This window comes from Protobothrops mucrosquamatus, unplaced genomic scaffold (assembly GCF_001527695.2).
Source record: "Protobothrops mucrosquamatus isolate PMUCROS unplaced genomic scaffold, P.Mucros_1.0 scaffold706, whole genome shotgun sequence".
In the NCBI taxonomy this organism is placed as follows: Eukaryota; Metazoa; Chordata; class Lepidosauria; order Squamata; family Viperidae; genus Protobothrops; species Protobothrops mucrosquamatus.
Genome location: NW_015386987.1, coordinates 172,602 through 196,835, shown reverse-complemented (window position 1 = coordinate 196,835; position 24,234 = coordinate 172,602). Strand labels below are relative to the sequence as shown.

General features: G+C 36.6%; 1 protein-coding gene across 1 annotated transcript in view; it reads right to left on the bottom strand.

Moving 5' to 3' along the window:
* The window catches only part of IGF1 (insulin like growth factor 1), a 46,969-nt gene extending 23,308 nt beyond the window's left edge, over nucleotides 1-23,661 (bottom strand). Inside the window, exons 1-2 of the mRNA XM_015818227.2 lie at nucleotides 23,535-23,661; nucleotides 18,318-18,480 (exon numbers count right to left, since the gene is read on the bottom strand). Coding sequence (XP_015673713.1) covers nucleotides 18,318-18,480; nucleotides 23,535-23,597 — 226 coding nt within the window. The 5' untranslated portion in view covers nucleotides 23,598-23,661. The remainder of the gene's footprint in view (nucleotides 1-18,317; nucleotides 18,481-23,534) is intronic.
* Between the last annotated feature and the right edge of the window lie 573 nt (nucleotides 23,662-24,234).

The following is a 24,234-nucleotide window of genomic DNA, read 5'->3' as shown; positions in this document are numbered from 1 at the left end:
TGTCATCTCTAGTAATCCTTAATGACTTTTGCCAATCAGAACTGAAATAGCAAGGTTTTTAAGAATTTGTTTATAGATAAACAAATTGGAAACAAACATGGGAAGAAGAGAACATTTGTTATATGTTAGAGATGATATGTTACTAAAATTGTTTTTACTTGTGATGAAGGTGGAAGTCATTTTTTATTTTGTCTATTTTTTTTCTTTTCTATTTTTTTTCTTACTGAACCTTTCATTTTCTATTTTTTAGTTTGTATTAGATTTTTATCTAAGTTACAATTTTTAATAAAATTACTATTAAAACATAGTGATTAAAAAAAGACTGAGCAATATATGCTCCACATAGCAATAAAGCAACATGCCTCAAGCATGCCTCTAAGCATGGATATGGCTGAGCAAAGGTGAATATCTTTTCCTTCCTCTTCATTCTCTCTCTCTCTCTCTCTCTCTCTCTCTCTCTCTCTCTCTCTCTCTCTCTCACACACACACACACACACACACACACACACACACACACACACATCTGAGTATCTGGATTGTGTGCCCAAGAATAACAGTAACAGAATAGTTCTGTGCATTTCCATATTAATGCTACCATTCTAATTTCTTGATAACATTGGTTCAAAGCAAGTATTGTAGTTACATATGCCTTCTGATGATGTTCTATTTTTTTTGTTTGGCAAAACCATGTGAACTTAAAATCTGTTGTCTATTACTTAATAGTTAATATAGTTCCAGCATATTGGATTTATTTAAAATTTATAACCTTTTTTCCATGTTTAGATTTCATCTGTTTTGAATCAGAGATGATCATTGGGAAGACTTCCATTGAAATCAATCACATAAAGTTATGCAGTACTGCCAACATTTGTTCATCAAGACCTTAGTAACAGAAGGAACATTGAATGATTTTCATGGTATCAACAACAACTACAGCTTTCAGAAATCAAGATAGGTTGCCATATGTACACTATCAAATACAGTACTGTTTGTTTACAGTACTATATTGTTTAAAATAGCCAGGTACAATAACATTGTTGATTGCATTGCTTTCTCAATATTCTGTTCATGATATGATTACTGCCTAAATAATTTGTAATTTTTCATGTACCAAGTGCCTTCAAGACTATTGTAGGGGAATAATACATCAAATGTGATTTGTTATAATCTCTAGTACTCTAATAATCCAAAGCTGAATGAGTATTATTCATAAATACATAGAAGTTCCTAGGCAGCTGATAGACTATAGCAAATAAACAAATATCTGCGTACTAGTTTGTGCGCATGGGAAGATACCTATGTGAATTCAGAAGATGGGATGTTGTAACACATCCTTAGAGTGAAATATGACTTCATATGACTACATAGATATGTCCATGTAGGTTTCTTGGTAGCAATATTGATGTAGTCTTGTTTCAGCTTACCAGTCTAGTCTACAGCTTGACATCGTTTATGGTAGTAATCTGCCATCTAATTGCTAACCAAGCTCAATCTAGTTTAACCTTTTTTTCTTTTTTGATCAGTTAAAATCTGATAGACATTGCCACTTAATTGAATGCCTCAGGAGTAATGTAAATGGAAATACTCTCCTTGAAAATTGACTAATCCCTGCAGCTGCATGATCTCAAGGAGTTCCAAGGACTAATTAAAATAGGTTGGGGAGCTGAATGAGATTTGCAGACTGTAAGTTTCTCAACAGATTCTAGAAGCAAATGGAACAAAAAATGAAGAGAGACTTTGTGTGTGGCAGACTAAAGGAAGTCACTGTTGTCCACATGTTCTAGACTCCCATTCAAATAATGCCAAGCCAGAATAGCTCAAACATGTGGTGTATAATAGATCACCTATCTTGATGTCTGAAAATTCATGTGAATCTTCACTTCTCTGTACAATATGCTGATTTGCTTGATTTAAAATGAGATTGAAATTTGACAAATATGAAGAATATTTGCGAATGTAAGTTTGTGGTTAATAACCTAACTGAGCTCCTGGGTCCTATTAGAAACTTGCAGTACAACAATCACATAGCTGTCCTGTCCAATGTGATTTTGGAACAGAGCTTTCCAAAAACTAAACACTATCTATTGCCTTAAGAATGTGGTTTGAATTAAGAGTACTTTCTTCCCATAACTATACCTTTCCTTGGACTCCTTAGGTTCCTGCCCCATTTAATAGATTGGGCCTAGTTCTAAAAAGGGATGGTATGAGTTTGGATAATGGATAAGTTCAGCAGAACAATCTTATCCATTTTGGTGCCCTCCAGATGTGTTGGATTTCAGCACAAACGTCTGGCTGGGGTGTATGGAAAGTAAAGTCCAATGCAGCTGAATGGCACCACAGTGGAAAATGCTTCTGTTAGGAGAACTTCTGATTATATTGCTGTAACAGTAGATGGGCCACAACAATTTCAACAATTTATTTAAAAAGATACATGGCTAAAAATATAAGGTACATGACACCTTCAACAGAAAGTAGTAGAACACCCCCCCGCACACTCATCTGTTCATTGCAGACATAAATCTCTGCCTTTATTTTTTTTTTATATTATCATTCTTGAAGCACATAACTATCAGAACTTGGCAAAATCCACATTAAGTAAGGCTGCTGGCCCATGCCACCAGTTTGGAAATTGCAACCACAGCAATTAGCTTTTCCAATTTCCAGTTCACAAGAGGTTAGAAAATAAGGTTATTCTTGGACCGAAGTATGTTACCTCAAAGGAAAATGAAAAACGGGCAGGGGCAAGCAAAAAAGACATTTTATTCTTGTCTTGAAATAAGCACCAGCAAAACTTCCTTGATTAGTTCTTCTCCTTTTTGCTCACATCAACTAGCTTTCTGTCTTCTGCACAAACATGATCAAAATTGCCCCTGCCTCTCTTTTTGTTATATTTGTTATTGTTCCACAACTCATATTTATGTTACTAACCAAAACCAAATTTTAAGGTTTAGCATCTCCCAAGCAAACTTGGGAAAACAAGTACTGGTCATTCATTCTTTGTTAAATGAACATCTTTTCTCCCACATCTTCTATCATTGTGGAAACTGATAATGCCACCACATGCTTATACACAGTAGGTGAAGTGTAAGCTCCAGGCAACTCAATAGGACCTTCTTCTGAGTATAAACACAAAGGATTATGCTCTCAGTGACTTTCTGAATTGCAGTAACACTAAGTATGAAATGATGTCCCCTTACAGTGATATTCAAGGCAAAAATTGAATCTACACGAGGAGATGCATTGACTGTGTAATCTCCATCAGATTGCAGCCAGATAATCTCTCCCATCTAAATCTGTTTCCTTTCTAAAGTTTAACTTTTAGGGGCTATCTTGGGTCAGCTGACAAAAAAAAGGGTCAAATATGGAATTTATTTTCCCCAATTAAATAAGTAAATAATGGGGGGATGGCTTTAGGCATGTTTCAATATAAAGGAATATGATAAAAATGCCGGCTTTTCCAAGCTTTTGTCACCCATTTTAAAAGATCAATTTCAATTTTGGTTTTTATTTTAATTGTATTAACTTTGTTTTGTTTTTTAATTTGTATTTTTATTGTACCTATATAAGAACAGAAAGGGAGGCTAAAATTTAATGAATACTTTAAAAAATCTCCCTTGTCAGCACTACTGTAATGAAATCTTCATGCATTAAGTTTGAATTATTTTTTACTCATACTACAGATGAAATATTGAGCTGGTGCCATACTTACTTCATACTAAGCTTTATATTTTCAGTAGTAAAATGGAATATTTAACAATATCCTTTCTGTACAAATGTAAAATATACAAAAATTACATACTATTTCACAGTTGTAAGCGCTTTCCCTTAAATTACAGTAAAAATACTTTTATGACCATTGTTCAAATACAAATTGCACACAGAAGCTTAAGATGTACATATTAAACAAACAAAATAATTTGATTGAAAAAAAAAACTTACAACACATACATTATAAGTTAGTCAGAGAAGGAAATAGTAACCAGTTTTTGTTCTCTGTGATTTCCATGCAAATTAAAACAATATTTTGCTAGATATGGAAATTCATTGGATACCTTTAAGATGGTGGAGTAGCTTATTTTTTCAGTCTTTATATTCATTCCTCAGATGTTAATGATAGCTCTTATTTCAGCATGGTAATTTAAGACACCTCCCTCCATCCCATGGGTCTTTCACTGGGTAACTAAAAGCAGCAGGACCATAACTTAGGGTAATAGCTATTTTGTATGCCAAAGGCTGGAATGTAAAGCAAGGAAGTTATTTTTCTGAAATAGTGAAGGAGAGTTGCTGATCAGTGCAGGTCAATGGATCAAATGAATGAATGGGTATACGGCAGTCCATATATTTAACAATATGGTATAGATGAAATGAGATAGACATGCTCACAACAGTGTTTTGACCTTCTTAAATTCTATGTTCTGGAAGAAATAGATCAAAATAGCCTAGAATAAGAAACTAATAATAAAATCAGAGATGTAAGGTTACTGAAACTTTGAATTTAATGGAAATTACCATTGTGAATTCACCATTTTAGCAGAACATATGAAAAGCTCTTCTTTTAGGATCACATCAAATATGGCAAAAAATAGATCCAGGCAAAGTTTGAGCAAAGATCTGCAACAGCAGCAGTGGCTTTTAAAAAGTTTGATGATTAAGACCGTTATAAATTTCACTTGTTACTTTATGATTTTACCCACACTGATTGCTGCTTCTTAGTTACACAAAGAGAAATTAGATACATTTTCAGTAGCTCATTCTCAAATCTTTTCTGTGAGTCACCACTAGTGCTTTTGCCAAACTAAATATGTCTGAGCAAGGTTGGAAATGTTAATGGAAAGAAACACAATCCTTGAAATGTGTGTGTTGGTGCAGGGAAGTTGAGCAGCAAAGGAAGCATGTTCTACCATGTTCAGTCGTAATTCAGCAATGTAAAGGATGCAGAAGTGAGATATATTCTGATATAAAAAACGGAATGATAATAACTATGAATTTGTTAAATTGAAAAAGAAATAGATGCAACTATTAGCTTTCTATTAAGCTCCAGGAGTGAAGTGATACATACAGCTACCTCATCATCAGGCAGCTAAACTAAGCTAAATTAAGCCAAGCTAAGCCAAGCCTAACCATTTAAGCCATACCAAATCAAGAAAGCTTCTAAATGAATAGAAGAAAGATCAAATCATGGATAACGCAATCAGTATTTTTGGTATGACATATACATGTGATAAAGTCCTCCAAATAATGCTGGAAATCAGATCAGTCTAATCTCTAATTTTGGAGAGTGTTTATAATGACCAATGATCACTGAACGTCTTGTTGTCTAATCCTTCTTTAAACTCTTTTGACTTGAAGACAATGGCATATGTTTTGGAAATGAATCCTCTAATTAGACTGCATTACATGAGGAAGGACTTCCCCCTTTGATTATCTTGAATCCTTCATTATAGGGAAGGAGACACAGAGAAACATTCCATTCAACTTTTCCATTTCATGCATAATCTTAAAAAGCTCTGTCATATTTGCTCTCCATTGGCTTCCTTCTACACTAAAAATTGTAGTCCCAAACTTTTATAATTTCTTCTCATGAGGGATTGTTATAGCTCCCTAACAATTTGCTCTTCATTGCCTCCCGAAAAATATGGTGTCAGTTAAAATGCACCATTGCCCCCTATGTCTGCACCCAGGAGAAAGCTTAAATATTTTTTTCTTTATTCCAGGAAAGGCAATGCCAAACTGATCCTTCACTGAATGAACTATGTAATGTGTAAAGACATTCTTCTAATTCCCCTATCTTCAACAGATAACCCCATGTGCTAATAGCATATGGTGAGGAAAGAAAATTTGTTTTTCCCATAGTTTGCTTTATTTTATAGATCTTTTTAATTTTGACTTACTCATGTTTTTTCTAAGCCCCAAAAAATTTACTTTCCTCTTCTTTTCTATGAAAAACTTTTGTTGTTTCTAATGGCTTTGATCAATGTTTACTGAACTTTTAGCAGCTGTACAACATTCTTTTTTGACATACAGGTACAGCAATTGTAGCAGGATTCTAAAGGCACAGGACCTACCATTGCTCAAGTCGTCTGCTTTCACTATCGAAATGGGGCAAAGCTCAAACAGGTTGTTCTGACTGTTGAAGAGCCCAATTTGGCAGAGGGATGAGCATGTTTTCTTTTCTTTTTTTTGTGAGTCTATTGGTGCTCATCTGCTGACTACTAAGGATATTATGTATAATAATTTCTGCTTGTTATGTTGGGAAGCCAATATGCTTCTTCTGCTGTTGAAATGTTTTGCCCTTTTACCCCATTCCAGAATGCTACCAACTGGAAGGTGGCATGAACCAGATGCTGCTCCTGGTTGCTCAGACTGCTCTGGACTAGAAAACACTGTGAAATGCAGCTGTTGTTGGAACTACATTTGGATCCAGCAACTGGTAGATGGCCTAAATGTGGTTCCACCATTGATGCACATCAAAATAGGGCTGAATTGACCAATTGATACTGAATGTTGTCCTTTATGCACTCTAACATAAATTGGCCTTTGAGTAGATGGCACAAAGAGAGTTGATATTTTCATTAAGCTTTCCACCATAGTTGCAATATTTCTTCCCCAGTGAATGGATCCCGGTTCAATCTCCTTTAATATATACCAAAGGGTTTGATTTGGTGTTCCAGTTTTTATCACTTGCTTTCCGTATATTGCATTTACTGTACCATTCACCCAATTTGGATGGCTGATTTTGGTCCTCTTCACTGTTCCTTGTTTAGTTTTATAATGTTAAATAATTTAGTATAATTAACAATTTTAGCTACATCACTATGCAACTCCATTATTTGGTCATTCATAGCCAGGATATAAAATATTAGTCCTAGTATAAAGACTTGGTACAGCCTGGTAAAAATTCTGTTCTTACTATCAGCCTAGTGCATTTTTAATAAGATGCCAATCTATGAAAGGATCTATACTTAAGATCTTTGTCAAAGGCCAAGAATACTGTAGTCATATCATTCCCATCCACTTGCTTCTTGACTTCCATAGCCATTCAAGACTACCTAAGACTACAGTTACTATGTAGGTTGCCTTCAATATTTTGGGAAAAGGTTTTGATTAAGAGACTGTGTGGTCTTAGTTGACTGTATGATTTGCCCAAATGATTCTTGCTATCCATGCTCAAATATTGCAAAGCCATTAATAATATTAGGGCAAATAAAGGCAATCATGTGCAAACATTTTGGATGATTACATAATGGAATATGCCAGAAATAAAACAAGTCAAGGATTTCTTGGTATTTAAGGTTTCATGAAAAAAATGAATTGGGGCAGTAATGCCAAGAACTGCTACTGGGCTTGCCAAGTGCTTTTTAAAGTAACATTTGCCAACATGACATTAAACAATGCATAGACAACATGTGTATGCACACACACACACACACACACACAGAGAGAGAGAGAGAGAGAGAGAGAGAGAGGGAGAGAGAGGGAGAGAGAGGGAGAGAGAGAGAAGTTAAGCATGCCAGTGTTAAATAATTCTTCCTTTCCCCTTTCTTTTCACTAAAACACTGATAAAATACCAGAAGCTATTGTGGTGACTTGTCTAAAATAAAGGGCAAATGAATTTTGGCTGTTAAACTTCTAATTTTCATTCCCTTACAAAGGCAGAACATGAAGATTTATCTGTCTGAAATGTCACCTGGGACCGAGGCTCTAGTTCAAGCCATTTTTGGTAAGTCATTACCTCTGTTGCAGCATGCTAATTTCACTAAATGAAAACCATAATTCTTGTAGAAAGGAGATGTGGCTTAGTTCAGTTTTATCTCCTTCAGATGTTGTCTTCTGCTGTGGCCAGCTGGTGAGAATTAGATGAGCCTCCCTTATACTCTAAAAGCTAGTGACTTCCAGATATTTGGTCGTGCTGATTGGAGACTATGAGAGAGACAATCAAATATTTCTGGATCATGCCAGGTCGGGGGAAATTGAACCAGATTGCCAGAAAGTCGTTTTAAGTAATTGGCTGTATGGACACCATTTAGATCAGTGTTTCTCAATCTTGACAATTTTAAGGCATGTGGACTTCAACTCCCAGAATTCCACAGCCAGCAATGCTGGCTGTGGAATTCTGGGAGTTGAAGTCCACATGCCTTAAAATTGTCAAGGTTGAGAAACACTGATTTAGATGGTACATTCATTCACATTCATTCACACATATATTATAGGCAGCATGCTAGTTCTTACTACTTTTAGATGTACTTTAAGCCATGATTGCTAGGCTCACACACTATATTAAACCAAAACCAAATCAACTACATTATTTAGTATCTTGTGTGAACACGTATAAAGCTGTCTTACATATTAAAAGTGACCAGCATGTTAAGTTAGATTACTTTGTGAGAAAGTGAGTTCTGAAACATTCAGTAAAAAACAACATAACAGTAAATCTAATCATTGCAAAAACAAAGGACAAATGAATTCTGGTTCTTCTAGACCAGTGATGGCGAACCTTTTAGAGACCGAGTGCCCCAAAACTGGCCCCACCCCTGCTCCACCCCCTGCCCCACCCCCACTCCATCACCTCCAGGGCCCGCTGCAGATCGCCCAGGCAGCCCAGCAGCATCATTGCGGCCATGCCCTCTGCCTGTGCCCCGCAGCATCAACTGTGCACGATGGGGTGTGAGGGCAGAGTCTTGTCTACGCTGCCTGGCTGCGATGTCCTTGGCTGCACTGCTCTGTGTGGGCCATGCTCGAGGGCGACTCTCCTCCAGGGGGGGCTGCTGGTGAGGAGGGGGGTCACAGGAAGAGGCAAGGCTGGGGCAATGGCACGTGTGCCCACAGAGAGGGCTCCAAGTGCCGCCTCTGGCACGTGTGCCATAGGTTCGCCACTACTATTCTAGACAGAGGAGAGGGCCAGTAGTCAGGTATAGAGAGAAGAAATCAGAAATACTACACTATAGTTTCTTATAGAGGGCTTGCTCCAGTAAGACTGTATTCACCAGAATCCTTGGTTTAGGACTTCCTAACTGTTTTTCAATAATGAATGACTTATTCTTATGAGTTTGCCTAATTGGTTACAGTCTTGTCTTCTGGGTGGAGTTTGACACTTTCATGTCCTCAGTTTTCTGGAACTCTTATATACCAATTCACATTATGATTGCCACACATAGAAATAAAATGTCACATGGAATTGGAGCAGCCAGAGATTTGTTTTTAGCTTTAGCATGCTTTTTGTGCTTGTGCTTCTGGCATTTTGCTCCTGTTGGTGGTTAGGATTATATGGCTCCAATTGTGTGATCTGCTTTGGTTTGCAACAGTCTTTTCCAACCTGATGACTTCCAGATACGTTGGACTTCATCTCCCATAGCCCACTAATAATGTCTTTTTGATCATGTTGGTTTAGGTTTAACGGAGTCAAAGTCAAACACATTTGGAAGATGTGAGGTTCAGAACACTGAGAACCTTTAGCCTTTGAATGTTAATCTAGAGGCCCTATTCCTAAAATTAGCTATGGTCATAACAAATAAACAGACAGAGGCAGGGATGTTGTAAGGATTATTCTAGGCACCTGACAGGAAATCTTTTCACAATTGCATTCTGATGGGGAAAGTTCTCACAAATTGCTAGCAGTATTACCATGCCCTATTATATTTTGGAAGTGTTTGACCCTTGAGGAAATGGACAGAATTCTTGGACCTCTTAATCCAGCCACTTGTTTGCAATACTTAAGGCTTCCTGGAAGATGACCTGATATTGGATCTGTGTTAAATGCTTCTTTGAGTGAGGAGATGATTTTGCTTGCCTTGAGGGAGATAATGGTGTCACCATTTAAAGAAACCATCACTGGGGCAAGCAGTTCTGCACAATGTTGTCCAATCTTCCCTTTATGAAGAAAGCTATTGAGAGGATGGCTGGAGTTTCATAGGAAAAAGGAAGCAGATTATCTGGATGCTTAACAGTCCGCTTTCACACCAGGACATAGTACAGATAGCTTTGTTTGCACTTGTCAGTGACCTCTGGCACAGCCAGGATGGAGGTGATGTAACTGTCCTGGTTTTTCTTGATCTTTCAATGGCTTTTAATATCACTGAAAGCATCAACCATGCTATTCTCCTGGACTGACTGGGGATTAAGGAGATATGCCCTCCTTGCTTTGTGACCAGTTCCAGATCATTTTGAAAGAGGGGAGGAAGGTTGAGGGCCATGACTTGTGGCTTATCACAGCATTGACAGTCTTGCCCCTCATATTTAATATCCGCATGAAGCCAATGGGTGAGGCGATCTGATGACATTGGGTCATATATCATCAGACTGATGATACCCACTTTTAGAACTCAACCCTGATTGACCCAGCATGCTGTCAAGGTCTGGCCCTAGGATCTGAAAAAAATAAGCATGCTTAAATTCAACCCCAAAAGACCAAATTGCTTTGTGTTCCTAGTTCATCTGGTACCATGGCATGTCCCCAGAGAAAAAAACGAGTGCACAATTCAAGGGTCTCAAGGTTCTGTTCTCCTATGGCCAAGAGAGTCTTACCTCATATTCAGTTAGTATGCCAATTGCCCCTTTCCTGAACCAGATGTCTCTTCTCACAGTCACACATGCCTTGGTTACCTTTTGTTTGGAGTGTTGTAATGGACTTTACATGTGGATGCTTTTGAAGCTACAGTTGATTCAGAATTGGCAGATAATGGCATAGTATTCCTTACAGGTTTAAATAGACACGTCCCTGCTGTCTTCTAAACAGATTTGGCTTTTCCCCGTGGACCCCATATTAGGCAAAATATGTATCCTAAGTGCCATTGTGTTTCTACTGGTGTATATTGTTTCCCTGGTTATGTTTTTTATTAGCTTTATTATATTGTAAGGTTTTTTGTTGTGAGTTGGGTGGCTTTATAAATTTAATTTATAAATAAAACCAATGTTTTAACTGAATGTGCAGTTTAATTTACATTTTAGAAGATCAGTTTGTTTGTTTTTAACATTTTCTCCTATTCTAAGACTTAACATCATATTGATAAATCACACTAATATTTCTAATTAGGCTTCCTGAATAGATTCCATTAAACAAGAAACATTTTTTATTTTAGTTAATTGTAAAATAGTAAGGTCTACAAAATTGTCTATTGCTGGTCAGTGAAGAATTTGTGAAATGCATCCATTATTTTGTAAATATGCATACACTCTTTTGAAATATTATACATGATAACATTCTGTTTAATATAAAGCAAGGATTTTTATTTATAAGTAAAACCTCAAATGTTTCCATGTAAATTTGCCTCAAACAAGGCAGTGGCTAAGTCCACAGGTGATACTAAGCCATAGTATTTTCAATAACTATGTTTTCATAATGCAAAGCCATAAAATGTTTCAAAACAACTCACACTATGGTTTAGTGGGCTGTTTGAATCAAACCAATGGATGTACTGGTTTCTAAAATATTGAAGTCTACACTTAATTAAGTAAAAACTGAATCAAGATTCTGGGCAGCAAAGCAAGAATGAAATCAAAGAGGAATTTCATGGATAGCCTATGAAAAAATGTACAGAATGATAGAATCTAATAGCTTCATATTAATACTTTTTATGACCTTGAAAAGACGGGATAGATACTTTTATAAATGCAACATATTTAGATATCACAAAAGTATGCAGATGACTTAGTGACAAGAAAAGCAGCAGTCAAATGACATCATGGATGGACACAAACAGTGCCTAGTGCTGAATATCAAAGAAATAAAAACCTATCCAATTATTTTATGAAATTTCTTCTTCTAAAGCATGTGTGTGTTAGATCATTCTTTTCACCCAGTGCCAAATCTTGTGGTTTTTCATTTTTAATGCAAGCAATGCCTCAGAAGGTTTGCTTTAAATATACAGTTGACTATTGTTAGTGGAAAAATGCATTCCATTTTGTGGCAGTCAAAAGCTCTAGGTAGTTTTTAGATTTATGGATGTTGAATGAATAAACCAAGAATTCAATAATTTGGCTGTGACTCATTTCCCAGAGGACGATTGTTCTGTGTTTTATTAGCAAATGTGGATTAGGTTGAAAATTTTCCATGAGTTTTCTTACATGGAGGAAGTCCTCACAGACAGGGTCAGTGTCATAATTTTCTTTGAATTAATGATATGAATTAAGTGTTTCCTTTGTAATTTCAAATACTGTTTTTTCTGGGAAATGGATGGAAAGATATTACCTTTAGGAGGTCCAAAATATATAACTGGGTCACACTGTTATTAGACTAAAATGTCATAAGAGAGTGAACAGAGTTTCAAGTACTTCGAGGCAAACTCTTACAAAAAAATAGCATGGGAAAAAAATGAAAGAAATAAAACAGGGCAGATAAAGTCTGCAGTTCAAAGACAGTCTAAAGATGAAGACTGTAGTCTGAATGCAGTAATGATAGGTGTTAATCATTATCAATGTATGCATTGAAGAAAAAAAAAATGTTGTTCAATCGCTAAGTTGTGTCTGACTCCTCGTGATCCCATGGATCCCAGCACACCAGACCTCCCTGCCCTCCACTGTCTCCTGGAATCTGCCCAAACCCATGTCCATTGCGTCAATGACAATATCTAACCATCTCATCCTCTACTGTTCCCTTCTCCTTTTGCCTTCAATCTTTCCCAACATCAGGATCTTTTCCAGTCATTTGGTGGACAAAGTATTTGAACTTTAGCTTCAGTATCTGTCCTTCCAAAGAACAGTCAGGGTTGATTTCCATTAGGATTGACTAATTTGATCTCCCTGCAGTCCAAGGGACTCTCAAAAGTCTTCTCCAGCACCACAATTCAAAAGCATCAATTATGTGACACTCAGTCTAGCTCTGACAGCCATATATTACTACTGGGAAAACCATAGCTTTGACTATATGTATCTTTGTTGGCAAGGTGATGCTCTGCTTTTTAATATGCTGTCTAGTTTTGTCATAGCTTTCGTCCCATGTAGCAGGAGTCTTTTAATTTCATGGCTGCAGTTGCTGTCTGCAGTCTGAAAACACAAATGTTTCCAATGTGTCACCTGCTCCTGACTATCATTGGGCACCATCACAATCCTATATTCTTAAAATCTGCGAAGTATATTAGATAAAACTTCAAGCCAAGTTACATTGTCTTACATAAAGTAATTCTTTCCCAAGCTAAGCTTGACTCCTAGTACAGGGATCCCCAACCTGCCGCTCACACAAATGGAGCTGGACTTGCTTGCATGCAGCCCCCTGCCACTCACAGGGAACTATCTCCTCCCCCACCCACCAGCTGGGCCACCAAGCCAGAAAGGTTGGGGACTGCTGTCCTAGTGAGCATATGTATACATCCATTAAATTTTCTGGCGGACAAGAAGTGGTTCTTCTGCGATTGTTCGATTTCAGTCTATCTTACAACACTGTGAGTCCCTGATGATGTTTCATCCAAATAATAATCAGATGTGGCCTTGCTTAGTCCCAATCAGCTAAGGTTTCTAGATGTTGTCACCAGATGATCTTAGTAGTATTTCAAGCTATTTCATTTCAGTATCTTTCATGTTAATTAGAATTTTTTCCCCTTATGCTGTTGTTAGCCCATGAAACTAGCAACCTTTCTTTTTTTTTTTTTACTTTAAAATCACCTAGAGATCTACTACAGGAATCCATTCTACTCCTTATAAGTATAATGTTTAATCGTAGGAAGAATGCTAGGAACAGAGACTCTGCTACTAATTTTTTTTCTGAATTAGTGGCACAATTTCCCCACCCCCAAAAGTTCTCCAATCTGGGCTCAGAGAAGACTCTGAGGATTTATAAAGAGAACTATGATTCATGAAAGGTTATGAAATAATATATTTTACACTTTAAGGTAGCACAGAACTCTATTGTTCTCTAATGAGTAGTAAATTTTTCAAACCGCACATTTCTCTTTAGCTAAGGTCAGCTGAAGAATTTCTGATTTCTCGTGTCAGTCCTTCCCACCCCCACCCCCCAGATTCTGGTTTTTTTTTCCCTTTTCCAAGTTTGATAAGTGGTGGTAATGACCCATATGAAAAGGATTTGGAGAGTTCACTTCTTTACAGTCTTTTCACAACCTAGGGTAGTCCACTAAATGTTGCATAAGAAGCTCAAATGTACATAGCAAATGAAATTCTTTTAAGACCTATTGAAATTGAGGTATTGAAATTGAGGTATAATCAGAAAAAAAAGGGAATAGGAAAAAATACTACTCCCCTGTTTTCTCTAGTGTCCCATTAATGTTCCCAATACATGCAAAGAGGGAAGATGATATATTTGGGGCATATAGGAGATCTATGTGAGGGCATTGAGAATAGGGAGAATCAGTGGGAAGGAAACTAATGTTTCCTGCTTATTGGACTTTTTCAGAAAAAGATGTTGAACATCCTTTAACGTTAGCAGCATGTGGGGTAGAAGTGATAAGGTTATCTTTTCCCCTCACTTTGTTTCAGATTTCTTGTTACCTAAGTTCTTCTGAAGTCTGTTTTCTTTAGAAAAAGTAGAAAAATGAATTCTTTGGCTGTTTGCTAGCATTGTACAATTCCTGGGTCAAGTGTAATACATAAATTAGAGGTTGACAGCATTAATATTGTGGAAGGATTTTTTTTTCTTTAAAAAAAAAATGAAATGCCAAAGTCTTGTTTAAATACCTGCAATTCCTTTTGAACCAAGACAGGTTTTTCACGTGATTTTTCCAGCTGTTTGGATCCAAAGGACCATTATGCTCTTCACAGAGATTTCTATCGGTTGCCAAGCATCTTATTGTGAACTTGGAAAGCCACAATTTCCCCCTGCCATGGAATTTAGGCTACTAAGCAGCTTGCTTTAACAGCAGATGATGGAATGCTCTACAAAGAGAGACAACTTGGAAACATTTTATGCTATTTGGCAACCAGTTCAAGATTACTTGACTCAGTGAAATATGACTTAGTCTTTATCACCTAGCTGTTTCTGGCCAGCTCTTCTGTTTTGTTTTTTTTATCTATCTCTGCTTCCTATGGCTGGAGGTATGTGAATTCTTTTTTTTTCAAGCAATGAGGATACATATTGCTTTTTCTTTGGTCAGATATTGGTTTATACATTATATAAATCAAGATCTACCATGGCACCCTAGATAATAGATTGAGCTGTGCAATTGGAGGTCCCTGGTTCAACCGTTGGACTATAGGAGCATATGAAGTTACTTTATAGGGACAAAGTTCATAGACTGCATTATAGTAGCTATAATATATTTGCTTGGTTTTGCTGGTGGAGAATTCTGGGAGCTGAAGTCTAGATGTCTTAAAGTTCCCAAGTTTTAGAAAGTCCTTGGAGACACGGAGGACTTATTTGTGCAGAATGTGAAGGCATGAGTCACACTAAACCTTGTTCTCTCTGGAACCAGGAGGATTTCAGAATCTTTCACTCACATTCTCAATGAATTATAGTTTATTCAGCAGTAGCCATGATTCAAGGAGGACTTGCAGGTCACGTACCTACTTTTTCAACAAGAGTGCCACCCTGTCAAGAGGCACATTGGAATGCTATGAGAATCTTTATGAGGAAATGGCAATGTGAAGGCCCTCCTCCTCCTCCTTTTAAACTTTGAAATTATTTAATTTTAATTGTTTTAGTGTAAGATTTATGTATATATTTTTAAGCTTTTATGTTTTATTTGAATACCACCCAGAGTTGCTCTGTGCGGGAGTAGATCATTTCTAGATGTGATATAAATAAAAATAAATAAACAAACTCTGTTGTCTTAAGACTTAATTGCAGACTGTTCTATTATATCCAGTTCTTACAGCTTCCAATAAAAAAAAAAGAAAAAGAAAAAGAAAGAAAGGCATCCATAGCATCAGCATCAAGTAGTGATGTATTACTGGGTATCATCAGGTTACTATCTCCTAAGATATCCTATACAAAAAGGTGTTTAATGCCCAAATGTAAATATCCTCCAAGGGACAGTATCCATCACAGATTTCCAATAAAGAGGAGCTGAAAGTCAAGAGGTTTTATTAAGGTGCTGTAAATACTTACAGGAGTAAGCATGTTCCTGTATTGGGCAACAGGTATGCATGTTCTGTTCTGCCATAGCATGACTATGCCAAGGGCCTGGTTTATAAAGTTAATAATAATAATAATAATAATAATAATAATAATAATAATAATAATAATAATAATAATAATAATAATAATAATAATAATTGGAAGGGACCTTGGAGGTCATCGAGTCCAACCTCCCAACCCTACACCATTTCGGACAAATGGCTGTCCAGTCTGTTCTTAAAAATTTCCAGTGTTGGAGCATTCACCGCTTCTGGAGGCAGGTTGTTCCACTGGTTAATTGTTCTAATTGTCAGGAAGGTTCTCCTTAGTTCTAGGTTGCTTCTCTCCTTGATTAGTTTCCATCCATTGCTTCTTGTCCTACCTTCAGGCACTTTGGAGAACAGCTTGACTCTCTCTTCTTTGTGGCAGCCCCTAAGATATTGGAATACTGCTATCATGTCCCCCCTCATCCTTCTCTTCGTTAAACTAAACATATCCAATTCCAGCAACCATTCCTTATATGTTTTAGCCTCCAGTCCCCTAATCATCTTTGCTGCTCTTCTCTGTACTCTTTCTAGAGTCTCAACATCTTTTTTACATTGTGGTGACCAAAATTGGATGCAGTATTCCAAGTGTGGCCTTACCAAGGCATTGTAAAGTGGTATTAATACTTCACGTGATCGTGAGTCTATCCCTCTGTTAATGCAGCCCAGCACTGTGTTGGCTTTTTTGGCAGCTGCAGCACACTGCTGGCTCATATTTAAGTGATTGTCCACTAGGACTCCGAGAACCCTTCACAAAAAAAATTGTGTGAGAAGCTACTTTAGTAAAATGTTATTTCTATGAACTCTTCAGTATCTCTGCACCTGATATTATCTCAGTGTGCATTTTCAGATTATCTATGCCATCCTATGTATCTTACATTTTTTTTATACTAAACGTTCATGCAGAGATTAAACATGATGTTAGCTTGGTTCAATACATGCCAGTGTTTCTCAACCTTGACAACTTGAAAGTGTGTAGGTTTCAACTCCCCAAATTTCCCTGGCAGCATGCTGGTTGGAGAACTGTGGTAGTTGAAGTCCACACATCTTCAAGCTGCCAAGACGCATTGGTGTATATAAAGGGTCCATGGAGCTGGGGGTCTATGAACAAAACCATCTCAAGTCTCAAAATGCATGTGGTTTAAGTAACAGTAACAAAATGAACTAGTGATAAATTCAAAAATGTAATGGTAATGAAATGGGAAGAAAAGTGTTGTTGGCAACTCTAATGAAGACAGTGTGATAGCTTCTAGTATTATTATTTTTCTTCATTTAATACAGAAAATTTCATTTAGTAAAGAAAATGAAAAGACTATTACTGGATGAGATAATTGTGTGAGATTTAATCTGATAATAAAAATTGAGATAATGTAGGAAGCAGCCTTACATAAACCAAATGATATCCATTGAATTAAGTATTATCCATTCTTACTTATCATGGCTCTTCTTGCCCTGAGCTCTTAATTCATAATTTCAGTTAAATAATTTTTTAAGCAAAGAGTCAGATATTAAAATCAAGATTCCTTATACACAAGCACAATAATATTATATTATTACATGACATTCTTTCTTAATTCATGACAATCTTTCTTAATTCATGGAATCACATTCATATGAAACTTTTCTGCAGCCTTGTTCTCCAAGCATCCTGAAGCCAAAGCAATAGCAAAGATTGTTCAATGCAGTATACACCTCTTGGTAGTTGATTTATGTTACCATTTCCTACCTCCTACCTCCTGCACTTCCTACTTTAATGACAATTCACATAACCACAAAGACCAGATGTTGGAAGAGAGTTGTAATAATGATAGAGCACCCAGTTTTTAATTTTCTTAAAAGAGGAATTGTGCAACTTTAAACCATTTCCAGATGCAGCATCTTGTATCAGAGGAAGTTCTTAGAGTAGAAGAAAGTGAAATCAGTAAGTACAGCAAGAAGAAAAGAAAAAGAATAATGAGAAAGTATAGCAGTCTTCCAAACATGTTTTTTTAAGTGAGGAGTGAGTAGATGTTGAACCCACACCAACTAATGTACATTATTGGACCTATAAACTAGGATTTGAGAGAAGCCTATTATATTATTACTTAGGTATACTACTATATGATAAATATGATGCAAACATGCACATATCCTCTTCCACATACACATGGGCGAGGAAACACTATAGAAAGCACAGGAATTGGTAGCTGATGTGCATGACTCCAAAATTTACATTCCCTAGAAAAAATTGATAGAACTTTTCAGTGAGAAAAGAATTCATGGATGATTAAACTTACTGAAATAAAAGCCTCTTTCTCCACAGACAAATTGAAGAGCATCAACCAACTCAGCACCACAAAGTGTTTCTTGGCCAGCAGCAGCAACAGATGAGCTGGTTAATGTGAGCAAACACAGGCCAAGGTAGAAGAAATTAATGGATGTTGCAGTGAGCATCTTCACCTGTGAATGAAATAAAAACAAAACTATGTCAGTGTTTTTCAGAAAATCCCAAAACCGGGCTAAATAAGATGCTTATTTCAATAGAATCTGCGTTGATTGCTTTATTGTCACCCAGGCCCATTCAGAAAGAATTATTACATATTGGGGGAAATTCTGATCAAATAACCACGAGCCTTGTTTGTGCTGCAGCTGATGTCTTTGGGCAATTTCAAATTCTATTTCTGATAGTTCTTTATTTTTAAACAGATTTGACTGGAAAGCCCTTTATACAGATCAGAAACTTCATTCAAATAAATCCTGGACAATATTTCAAACAGGTACTTTGTAAATTAGGATACAGGACTACTCCCAGATGGGAAGCCCAGTTTTCTATTTCTTCAGGCTTTTTGACCTCTGAGCATTGTTTGTTGTTTCACTTCATGCCTTTTCTCTGAGGTATGCCCTCATCCACTCCAAACTTAATTGAAGTAAAATCTGAAGCCACCCTTCCCCCCCCCTTTGGAAAATACAAGCATTTTGAGCAAAATAGACTAAGAAAATATCTTATTTTCAGATAAATGTTTTGCTTTTTGTGTAATTTTTAAATCAGATAAATATGTACCTTAGCGTATTTTGTATGTTGGTGTGGCAATTCTATCTTGCATTCTATTTCTTTTTTCTAAAGAAATTTATGGGTCATTTTGTTGGCATCCAGGGCCATCTCCCATGCCTTAAATTCATGTGAATCAGTGCTATGAAGGCATCTGCAGGATTTTGATAAACTCAGCTACATTGAAGAGTTAGACTACTTCAGTTCAAGCAAAACTACTATGTCTTTTAAACTTCACACAACCTTTCCAACTATTACTGGGAAAGGGTGACATTAAAATGGATCTATTTCCCTTTTAAAATGCTTTCTTGTCTGAATTATTAAAAGCAGAGGGGTCCCCCATCCAAACATCTATTGAACCTGGCAGCTTATTGTTAAATTTTTAGAGGCTTAACTCAACAGATATAGTGTGGTTCAATTGTGAAGGGCAAGGCCAAATAGATTGAGTGTGATCCAGCTACCAAAGCAGTTTTAAATCCCTATATAACTGATGTTTAAATTATGATCAGCAGCTGTGTTATGTTACTGGCGCAGCACAAGGCAGCTCCAGTGTGCTAATCTTTTGTGGACATCTGAGACAATTAACTACTGGGACAAATGGGCAGAAATTACAAACACTATCAAACTCTGGAAAGTATAAAATGCCTATCGTAGATGAATTCACTAAGAATTGGGAGTACTTCAACAACTGCAGCATAGAAATTCTCACACTTGTAACAAAATATTGTAGTAAGGAATCTTTCAGTTCCATGCTTAACCCAGGCAACCATGCTTTCATTCCATTGTCCTGTACCTGCTACATATTGATATAAAGTATTCCATGACTACTATATAGTATGGCAATCCTAATTGGGTTAGGTTTATTTATTTATTCATCGTACTGATATGCTGCCCATCTCATAATCAAGTGACCCTGATTTAGATTTAGAGGTATGGCTATATCACTCTACTTCCCCAACTATTTTATTTATACTTGTGATAACTCAGAAACTTGCTAATAGTACATGGATTTGTCTCCAAGTAATTTATCTCCAAGATCAGTTGTTAAATGAGTTGTATGACAGGAAATCAGCATTATCGTCATGATCATCCCTTTTTCTCAGCCTTCCAAAATTTTGCCACATTTTAGGATTATTGAAAATTACAATGTTGCTCAGTAATTGGAAAAGGTTTGATTGCCAAATACTTTATTGGCAATGGCTGGAAGGATTGCATAGGCTACTTGTCTTAATATGCTTGAAAAGCAAGTTTTCCCTCTATGAAGCTTTTTCCAAGAGCATTCCTTTACCTTGAGATAGACAGATAGACAGAAAGACATAATATACATACTATTTATTCTGGTGGGCTGGGGGGGGGGGAGAGAATTGGAAGCACAGACAGAAACCAGTCCTTAGCAATGCCCAGCTTGGCCTTCACATTAAATACAAAACACTTCTTTACAAAAGCCCATCTGTAATGACTAGCCAACCTAGTAGAGAACCTAGCCAACTAGCCAACAGAAGAGAGTACTATGCAAGGCCTTTATTTATGGAAACATCCAATATAAAGATAGAAAGATATTTAAAAGACTTAATGAAGATGAAATAGCTATTTAGTATTTGCAAAACATGACAGTCCAGGATAGTAAAATGTGAAAGGCAAATATGAGTGTGACTTCAGAAGCAGAAAGAAGGATCACTAAGAATAGTCTTGGGTATCATAATACTATTTTCCTCTAGTTAATGATACCTCAAAGGTGTTAAGGTAGAGGTAAGTCACCTGCTTTCACAGGCTTGCTGTCAAGGGTGCAATTCAAAAGGTTCTCCCAGCATAGTCCCAATGAAATGGCATTGTGTACCTACTGAAGAACACTATGTATTCAACACAGTGTTCTTTGATCCCAGTTGGCTTTGCCTCAAACATAAACTTCATTTAACAATGTTATTTTTTTTTCTGAGACTGCAGCAGACTTTGCACACTGTAAAAAAAAAAATCAGATCTAGGACAAAAGAATGGGACTCTGTGTTATTCCCACTCCTTTATGTGAGCCAAGAATGTGACACCATACAATTGCCTAGAAATTCAATATTTTCTCCTAGATCGCAAAAGCACAATCTCTTTATAAAGCTTGGGAAGAGGAAATAATGGATCCTTTAGTTTTGGTCAAATGGACCAAAAGTCCTACTCCATCAATCATATAATAGTGTTTTTGAAGATTTATCTGTCAGAAAATTCTCTGATGTACCTTAATATTTCTTCTCTGTTTAGATGGGAAGGCTGGAGTCATTAAAAGAATACTTACGATAATTAACAATTTGGCTGCTGGTCTTTTCAATAGATCAGAGTGTCCCCAATTTATTGTCTGTCCCATTTGAACGGAAGGCAGAGGCCTTTAAAAGCAAGTCCTGGAAAGTGGGTGGGGTTTATCAGAGTGTCTGATTAAATTTGGACTCTGAGTCCAACTCTGTACTGTGCAGGACTGGCTAAACAATGTGGTAATGAATGACCAATTATGTTTCACAGCTGCAATTTCAACAGATCTTCTCCTTCAGAGAAAATCCAGTATCTTCTGCATCTGGAGATGCAGTCTGTAGCAGTCCAAAACAGTGGCTCTTAAAGTAGCCAGCAGATGGATTGCTCCTTGGCTTTAACACCTTCCTTTGCCCTTCCCCAACTCCTCCCATTCAGCAAGCTTCAAATCAAGCAGCGCATATAAAAACGCTTGAGCAAAATTTGGGTGCGCGCCGGTTTGGTGACTATCTAAAATAACAACGCTTAGGGTTTATTGAAAGCGCTTTTCAGAGACACGGCAGCTGGAATAAGAATACTGTAGACAGAAGTATCAATCTTTGCTAAGGAAATGCATATGTAAGTTGTCAGACACCATCATTAGGTAAATAAGGCAATGTATGCAACCAACTTGATACCAAGGAAGCAACTGAATGAGAAATCAAACTTACTGTAGGTACACTGACCACAAGGACAAAGTGAGAGGTTATGTTCTATTTGGGACTCATTATAGGTCAGATGTTATTCTGTGAGGTTCAAATCCTCACCATGAACTCATGACCTTTGTACTTTAAAAGACTATATGCAGTACATGAACTTAGGAGCTATCCAGGTCCTGGCACTCAGTAGGTAGAGAAAGTGATATATAGAATCTATTAGAATCACCTTTCCTTAAAATCTCAGAAAAGAGAGATACAAATGTACTGCCTTCTTTTATAAATTCAGGTTTACTACACTCTGCTAATTAATTGTGATGTGGTATCTATATTATGTTGGGAAGCTTATAATAAAAAAAAATAACTTCCTCTTTCCAATAAACTGAACATTGGATGCTGTCCATAGTTCTGCAGTTATAACCATGACCCTCCTATAGCTATTGATTTCAGCAATACTTGCTTGACACTGTTTATTCTTACTCTAAACATGTTATAAAAATTTTTCTTTCTAGTAAAGTAAAATGGATAAAACATACTCAGGCAAGGTAGTTTTAAAAAAACTAAAAAAAAAACCTAAATTGGTACCTACAGCTTTGGAGACTGTCAGCTGCACACAACTCTGCCTACAAAATGGAAAAACAAAACTTTATTCTTGAAGGATATAATTTTGCTGAGAATGGAAACTTGAGGCCAGCTGACAAAAACAGAGGTCAGTGGATCTACTGAAGTCAAATCTATCTAAAAAGAGTTATGTTTCCAAGAAGCAGAGAATATAGAATACTTTTAAAAATCCTATCAAACTTTGTTTAACAAAAACTGCTTTTCAGAAAGTAAAATAAAACTGCATACAAATAGTTTGTTCACTTTTCTTACTGCACAATTGCTTAAACTTAGTATAAATCTTGTTCACTTTTCTTACTGCATAATTGCTTAAACTTAGTATAAATCTGCAAGAGCAGAAAGTTGTGCATGGTTCTTCTTTCAGAAAAGGAAAAACAAACTTCACTTTCACAGGAAACCATTAAAAAAAGTCTAAATGTAGACTGATGCCAATAAGCAGCTGCTATAAAGACTATACTGTAATCTCTGGGTTACTTCTGTACTTCTGGGTATATAATGATCCCAGAAAACTGAATCAGCTACTGATGTCTAATGGGTATCACAATGTCAACATTTGCACCTGCAGTGCAATTCAAAACTGCTTATATCCAACTCAGCAGTTATTAACCACAGCAAATGATGTAAGTGGGAATTTTAAATATGACAGAGCAAGAATTTTTTTCAGAAAGTTTTTCTAATCCAAGTTGAATTCTTAAGTACCTTCACCTTCACAGTTTCTAAGCTGTGTTCAGAGCAGTCATTCCATGCAGTTATTTCTCAACTGTGCTAAAATTATTCAGCAGTTTAGAAATAAAATCCCAGTGCAGAAATAATGCCACTGAAAGTGTCTAGCATTTCTTCAAGCCAAAATCTGATTACACATACACCAAAATTATAAATATATATATTTAAAAAGAAATCAAATAGGAAGAAAGATTTACCTTCAAGAAATCACAAAAGCAGCACTTAAATAATAGAGTTGAAAGATTGTTGGTTTTCCCCATTGCTTCTTAAGTGCAAACTCTGGAAATGAATTGGTTAGCAGAGGAATAATGAGGGGGGAATAAAAAGAAAAAAAAAAGAAATCCAGGAGATGTTCACATATCAATATTGAGCAGTTTTATTCCATTGCGCAGGCTTGATCTGCTCTGATTTGAGAGTGAGATTTAGCAAACAGAAGAAGATTTAGAGAAAATCCTCACATTTATCTACATTACAGACACTGTAGACAGGAAACAGCTGGAGGAACATTTGCTTTCTCTCTCTCTCTTCTCTCCTTTCTCTCTCTCCTCTCTCTCTCTCCCTCTTCTGGCAAAGTTACTGAGTAAGGATTTTTGGGCACAATGACAAATAACATCATACCTTTGCATTTTGAAACTGGAGCACTGAAGTGTCGTTGGTTTTTTTCCACCCAATCCCCCTCCTTCTTTAAAAGAATGCACGCTTCTGAATGGAAGACAAGAAAATATAGTTTAAGAACTCGGAGAAGCTGAAGCTGCAATAAGAAATGAAACATGTAAATGGACATGTTTCAGCTGGCTGCAATAGATACCCAGAGATTAATTCAGATACCTTTGCACCATATTTTCCAAGTAAAACTGCTGAGTATTTCTGCACGTTGGCCATTGTGAGAACCAGCTC